At 42.2% G+C, this 7,750-nt stretch overlaps 1 protein-coding gene across 1 annotated transcript; it reads left to right on the top strand.

The window, feature by feature from the left end:
- Positions 1-4,179: 4,179 nt before the first annotated feature.
- Positions 4,180-5,265, top strand: TSEN15 (TSEN15 tRNA splicing endonuclease subunit). The gene has a single exon (XM_008590028.1). The coding sequence runs from the start codon at positions 4,192-4,194 to the stop codon at positions 4,696-4,698; it is 507 nt and encodes a 168-aa protein (XP_008588250.1). The 5' UTR covers positions 4,180-4,191; the 3' UTR covers positions 4,699-5,265.
- The last annotated feature ends 2,485 nt before the right edge of the window (positions 5,266-7,750 follow it).

Below are 7,750 nucleotides of genomic sequence, written 5' to 3'. Positions count from 1 at the left end.
TTGGACAGATCATCTAGGCAACAAATCAACAGATTAACCATTATATTTTCAGAAGGAGAGAAGAAATCTAGGGTTATCAGAGGAGGGAGAGGAGAGGGAGAGGCGGTTGGGGAGAGATTGGACAAGGGGCATAAAGAATAATTACGATTTTTTTATACTACTAATATTGATTTGATCAACATATCTCAATGTTGAACCCCAAAAATATGTATAATCAATTTTGATTCAATAAAAATAAAAATTTAAAAATTTTTTAAAATTTAAAAAAAATTTTAAAAAGTACAGACCTCTAATTCAGCAGCCACCTAGAGTATTAATATAAAATGAAGTTGAGCTTAAAGAACTTTCCTACTATGCAGGATCTGTGATCCATATTTACATATCAGAGGTTTAGAGCAGATACAAACAGATGTATCTTAAATATCCTGAAGGCAGAAAAATATGCTAAATACATACATTTATGCATATACATGCTTATATAAACATTTATTTAAGAAACTTTGCACTTCTTTTTGTGTAATAATTAGATTTATACTTCAGTCTATATTAATAAGAATCCTACTGATTGACATCTTTCTTGGAATAAAACTAACTCTTAAACTGTCACTAAAACAACCAAGTTCAATCTTCCTTTGTCTGAGAAACAGACTGGTGTCCTTTCTGAGACACCCAAAATAGTGAGAACCTCTCCCTCTTACCAAAAGTCTACTTTAGACAGCAGAAACCCCAAATTTCAGCTTTCCAGCTCTTGTAGCTAAAGCAGCTAAATTTTAGCTCTTGTAGCTAAATTTTCAATCAGATCTTATTCCTTACTGAGGCCAAGCATTCTAACAGCATATGCAATATTTATTTTCTGGAAATTGGGACATAAACACACAACACTTGAATGAGAGGCCACAGGAAAAGTGTTTTTTCCCATTCCTCCATTATATGATTTAACAATATTGGATAAAAGACTGATCCTGTTATTACTACTCCACGTACAGTGAGTATTTTTCTGGTAGTGCAAAATAATACAGACTCCAGTAAGAGGAAGGGGTCCCCTCAAAATGTGCACGTTTGCACTACAGCGTCTGAGGCTGTCTGCTACTGCCATCTTCTGGAGAGTCCGGTCTCAGCAATACTAGTTAAATGGTTTTACAATTCTAATTACCTGCAAATAATTAACCTTACTAATAGACAAAATCAAAATTGCTGCCTCTGTCGCTCTAGGTGCAGTTACAGGTAGAAAAGACTGGGCTTCCTGAAAGACACTGAAATCATGAAGGATTGATTACTGGAAGGAAGATATTGCCCGTGCTCTAATTATGACCTCAACAGTTGATCAGTACAACCCATCTTGACATGTCAAAACACTGTCCCGTCTCCCCCTTCCCTTTGGCCATTTTTATTTATTTATTTATTTTTGTTGGTTATGAATTTTCATGAGGTACAAAGCTGATTGTCACTCCTTGTGCCTGTGCTGTGAAGGCCAGATTCATACTGGCAGCATACCCATTACCACAAATTGCATTTGTTCCCTGTGTCCCCCACCCAATTATCCCCAACCTCCCTCCCCTTCTCCCTTCCCCTCTCACTCCACTTTGTATCCCAGGGAATGTTGCCTCCCACTGCAAGTCCAATGCACCACCGTGGTCTTTCTCTCCTTCCTTCTTTCTCTCTTAGCTCCCACTTATGAGTGAGCACATGCGGTATTTATCCTTCTGTGCTTTGCTTATTTCACTCAACATGAGTTTCTCCAGGTTCATCCATGTTGTTGCAAATGGGAGGATTTCATTCTTTTTTATGTCAGAGTAGCATTCCATGGTGTATATATACCACAGTTTCCTTATCCAATCATCCATTGATGGACATTTAGGTTGGCTCCACGTCTTGGCTATTGTAAACTGAGCTGTGATGAACTAGGGAGTGCAGGTGTCCCTTTGACATGATGATTTCCATTCCTCTGGGTATATACTCAGAAGTGGGATTGCTGGATGGTATGGAAGATCTGTCTGTAGTCGTTTGAGAACCTCCATACTGTTTTCCATAGTGGTTGTACTAATTCACAGTCCCACCAGCAGTGCAGGAGTGCTCCCTTCCCTCCACACCCTCGCCAGCATTTGTTATGCACCGCCTTTTCTATTATAGCCAGTCTAACTGGGGTGAGGTGCTATCTCAATTCTAAGTCAGAAATAGGCTCGGAGCCCACAGAACCTCTTCCCAGGCGCCCAGGCGCCCAGGCTCCCAGGCCCGCCTCTGCTCATTTCCAAGCGCGGTGGGGAAAGAGCAGCCACGCAGCCGCCGTGAGGGGAGCCAGCCCCACCACCCGGGGCTCCCGGCCAGGAGGACGGTCTGCCGGTTCCAGGGTCGGGTGTCTTCCACAGCACTTCTCGTCACGTCGGGAGTTCTGTTGTCAGAATAACAACATGAATATTAATAAATCAGTGCGGCTTCCTCTTCCTCCCCCTGTCCCTGGAGCTCACTGGGCAAGTGCTCCGTGGCCACCTCCAGGGGTCCGCCCTGCCCATCCTCCTCCTCCTGTGGCCTCTCCCAACTCGGTGATGCCACAGGAGACCTGGTCCTCAGAGGCCCAGCCGGTGGTCCCCAACCCACCATATAACCCCAGACAGTGACTGAAGGCAGAGCTTGCACCCAAAATAAATACCGGGTAGAACTCCCAGCAGAGGAGTTCGCACCAAGGCAAACTTGCCCTGGCAATGAATAGAATTGCTTCTCAGTCTATCAAGCCACGGTTCTCGAGGTTCAGAAAACTTCAATGACTCGAATGAATTCCAAGGTGGAGAATACTGAGATGCACAGAGGTACCTTCTGTCCTCCCCTCCCCTCCAGACAGGGTAGTCTCGTCCTCTTTCTAACCACCCGCCACGCGGGCGTGCACACGCGGGCGCGCACATGCGGGCATGCACAAGCTGCCCTCTCCTCTGCCTTGAAGCCAAATGCGTGAGTCCTTGAATGACACACAAAGGATTTATTTATATAGGAAATCGAACATTTTGAACAAGGAAGTAATCTGAAAGTAGGAAATATTTATGAAAGCTGAAAAGGCTGGGTTATCTGGAGCAGAGACTGGAAGGAAGAAGACCAGGTAGGTGTCTTTTCGTGTCTTTTTCTTCTAACTAGCATTCAGTCAACTTGTTAGAGGCCTACTCTGTCACTTTGCTACACACCGGGAATAATTCAGACATTGTCTCAGCCTTCCAGTTACTCACCATCTAGTGAAGGCTTGCACACTTGCTGGCTCTTTCTTCCCTGGTTTCTTCCAACAAACATTTACCAATCGTCATCATGACTTGCCAAACATGGAGTAATATAAGGGCCTGAATTTTTGAACCAAAAAAAAAATTTTTTTTTTTGAGAAAGGAAAGTACAGACTTGAGAAGACATTGGGGAAGGGAGGATTTATAGGACCAAGCAACTGACAAAAATGTTACGTTACAATAGAAGATAGGATAAAAAGTGATTTATTGGCATAAACCTGGATGACCGGAAGAATGAGGGTGTGTGTGCAGGGGAAGAAAGATAACTTTCTCCTCCACTCTTCATGGGATTCTTTGTAACAAAATATAGATTAACAGGAGAAAAACAAGTTTAATAACATGTGTATCTCCTGTACACATGGGATACCAAGAGAAATGAATAAATCTCTAGAGTAGATCGCAAAGAAAAAGTTTAAACTTCAGGCTTAAATACATAGTCCCCCTTTATCTGTAGCGTTGCTTTCCATGGGTTCAGTTACCTGTGGTCAATGGAGGTCCAAAAACAGGTGAGTACAGTATAGTACAGTGATATATTTTGATATGTGCAAACTATACATCTGACAAGGAATTAATATCAATAATATATAAAGACCTTAAGCAACTCAACAGCAAAAAACTAACAAACAAAAAAGAGAAATGGGCAAAGGATCTTAATAGACATTTCCCAAAAGAAGACATAAAAATAACCAACAGATACATGAAAAAAATGCTCAACGTCACTAATCATGAGGGAAATGCAAATCAAAACAACAATGAGATACCACTTCCCTCCAGTTAGAATGGCTATTATCAAGACAATGAAAAACAAGTATTGGTGAGGATGTAAAGAAAACATAAAATTGTACTCCATATATATGTACAATTACAGTATGTCAATTAAAATTGATTTTTTTAAAAATAATATATTTTGGGGTGCGCCCTGCGGGCCGGCATGGAGGAGCACGGCGATGCCGAGCCGACCGCTGGCTGCAGCAGTCTGGGCCCGGGCGGCGTTCGCAGCGGCGGCGGTGCTCCCTCGTGGACCCCTGAGGACGCCTGGCTGGGCACCCACCCTAAGTACTTAGAAATGATGGAATTAGATATAGGAGATGCCACCGAAGTCTATATAGCATTCTTGGTTTACCTGGACCTCATGGAGAGTAAAAGTTGGCATGAAGTAAACTGTGTGGGATTACCAGAACTCCAGCTCATCTGCCTTGTTGGTACAGAGCTAGAAGGGGAAGGGTTACAGACTGTGGTGCCTGTGCCCATCACTGCTTCCCTCAGCCATAACAGGGTAAGGGAGATCTTGAAGGCATCTCGAAAATTGCAAGGTGATCCAGATTTGCCGATGTCTTTTACTTTGGCCATCGTGGAATCTGATTCTACAATAGTCTATTATAAACTTACGGATGGATTTATGCTGCCAGACCCTCAGAATATTTCCCTTAGAAGATGACATCTATGCTTCCTGATGCTTATTTTATTCATTCAAGATTGAATTTGAGACCTGTCAGCCTGCTTCATCTTTTGTCTCAGAGATAGTCAGGGTTGACTTAGGTTGACTAGTCAGGGTTGACTTCGATAGTCAGGATTGACTTTCCCATCCCACAAGTTTTCTTCAGAAAGAATAAAACTTCCCCAGATAGAAGATTTTTTTGTTGTTGTTCAAGAATATAGAGTAGTCAGTCTAGAACTCTCTTATCTGGAGACAGTTTAATTACAGTTGTGTACAGTTTTAGGCCTAGGATGTACTCAGAGAGGTGGAACCCATGTGCTGCTTCTGTCATCCCACACTCATAGCCGCACCTTTGTTCATTGCTGCCCCTGCTAGCTCCGTGTTGTGACTGCCACCTCTTTCACTTACTCAACTCTCCCAGTGCTTTTTGGCCATTACAGAGAGCTTGGAATGGCATTTCATATATGCCTTGACACCTGAGAGTTTACTTCTATTTGCCTTTTTATCCCTAGTAGGAAGTAAAAGATTTCTTTCAGTTGGTTTTCCTATTGAAGTTACTGTTACTTCCCTGTTTGGTTGACTTTAGATCAAAACTAAAAATATGCTTATCCGGTGTGTAAACATTCATGTCTAGATTAGTAGGGACCAGGCCAGTGCTACCTACAGAAGCACCGGGGCTTCCTTTCCACTCTTGTCACCACTCTTCTTATATGTCTTAGGATATGTCAAAATATTACAAGAGAGATACAGTATGGGACAGTATCAACCTTAATAATGTTTTTTATTAATTAAACCCAGTTATTCCATTTATATTAATATCTACCAATTGTGCAAAGTATGAAAAATTACATGCACAAAGATGTTCCAGCTGGCATTACTTTATAATAGCCTGAATTATAAATTACTTAAAAGTTCAAGAGAGGGGTCAGCAAACTTTTTCTATAAAGGGTCAGAAAGTAAATATTTTAGCCTTTGCAGACCATACTGTCTCTGTAATAACTTCTCAGCACTGCTATTTGTAGCACAAAAGCAGCCATAGACAATATGTAAACAAATGGTCATAGCTGTGCTTCAGTAAGACTTTACAAATGCAGGGCCATAGTTTGCCATCCCCTGCTATAGGGAATAGACAATAAATAGATACATATGAATAGTACATTTTGTACTTATTAAAAATTAGTAATGAATATTATGAAAAACATGAGAAAATGTGATAGTAAGTAAAAAAATGCAAGATACCAAAGTATATGAATGGGTGTGATCATAACACCCCAAGTATAATAAGATGGCAAAGTAGATCAAATCACTAACTGTGGTTATAGTGGGATGGCAGGGCAGTAAATGCGTGACATGTATAATAAGATGGCAAAGTAGATCAAGTCACTAACTGTGGTTATAGTGGGATGGCAGGGCAGTAAATGGGTGACATGTCCTCCTCAGTATTTCAGTTTTTCTTTATTTGTATTACTTTTATAATAAAAACATTTTAAAAATAAAAAAATAAAAATAATAATATATTTTGAGAGAGGCCACATTTACATAACTTTCATTACAGTGTATTTTTATAACTGTTCTATTTTATTATTGGTTGTTATTGTTAATCTCTTACTATGTTTAATTTATAAATTAAACTTTATCATTGATACGTATGTATAAGAAAAAACAGTGTAAGTAGGGCTTGTTCTATCTGAGGTTCCAGGCATCCACTTGGGGTCTTGGAACATACCCCCACAGATAAGGGGGGACTTATTGTACTACCTTTGTTTCTCTGAAACAAAGAAATAAAGGTGTGTGTAAAGGTCTGGTTAACTCTAAAACAAGAGTAAGCTTTGTTATCTCAGATTAATGCTTTCTCCATTAATTAAGAGTCTCTAGTAATTTAATTGTCCTCTTCCTGGTGCAGAGAGGGAGATCCCTCACAGATGGAGATTTCCTTTACAGATGTAACTTTCTCTTACAAAAAGGTAACTGCTCAGGGCTTCTGTGTGTGCAGTTTCTAAAAACAAACGGCTCAAAATAATCCTTATGGCAAAGAGGCATATTTTGGGGTGGCATACTCTGGTCTCCTACAGCCATATTTTGGGGTAGTGTGTCCTGAACCTCATCACTGTAATGGAAATAGAGAAGTCAGCAGACTCGTTTGATGAGGACATGTGTTTTCACTTGGAAACACATGATTTAAAGTGGCCAGGAAACACAGTGTATCTGACCAGCAGACCATTAGACCCAGGGACTGGGTTTGGATCAAGAGTGAAGATCAGACTAGAGATGTATATTTGGGAACAATCTTTACGAAGGTGAATTAAAGCTGTGGGAGATGAAGAAATTAGAAAAGACGCACCAGGATTGAATTAGGCAGAGAATAAGCCACAGAAAGGGTGTCAGGAGGCAAATCTCAGGGCCAAACCCTTCCTTCTGAGCCACCAGGGGGAGAGAAGGTTGTAGGACAGGAAGGCGGGCAGGAAAAGGCCAGGAAAGCGAGTTCTGGCAGAAACGAGGACATCCTCACGGTTTAACTCGGCACAGGAGAGAACTTCCTGTAAACGTTCTCTCCTAAGTTCGCGGAAAGCCTCAAGCCGCTGGCTTTCTCCATCTTCTCTTTCGGGAGCCCCCCAGGGAGCCTGGTCCGCAGCCCCAAGCGCCCAGCAAGCTGTGGGCTACGGGAATGAACAGCGACTTCAGCGCCAGAAATCTGAGTAGACTTTTTCTATATTTTTATTGCAAAATCAGCACTTGGTGAATGTTTCCAATTTTGTGCCCCTGTTTTGCGTATGCCCCAACTAAGAGCCGCATCTGCCTCCTGGAAAGCCCAGCACTGCCGTTCGCCCACGGCCCCGGTTCTCTTTTTCCTTGACGGTCCAGAGCGCCTTGCTTGGCTCTTTCTTGTCGCCCGAGGCTGGCCTTCCTGCTGTCCTTACTGGGTCAGGCTTCGCGGGCTCTGTGTCTGCATCCGGTGCAATCAGTGCCGGCTGAATGCCTGAGGAGTCTCACACGCGGGGGCGACACCAGACCGCCCATCACAGACGTCGCTGCTGGGACAGACCAGCCGCCA

Source organism: Galeopterus variegatus, unplaced genomic scaffold (genome assembly GCF_000696425.1).
Source record: "Galeopterus variegatus unplaced genomic scaffold, G_variegatus-3.0.2 Scaffold5815, whole genome shotgun sequence".
In the NCBI taxonomy this organism is placed as follows: Eukaryota; Metazoa; Chordata; class Mammalia; order Dermoptera; family Cynocephalidae; genus Galeopterus; species Galeopterus variegatus.
This window is presented reverse-complemented; position numbering and strand designations above follow the sequence as displayed.

Coding starts and splice junctions, on each gene's coding strand:
- TSEN15 (XM_008590028.1), top strand. CDS start 4,192: ATGGAGGAGCACGGCGATGCCGAGCCGACCGCTGGCTGCAGCAGTCTG.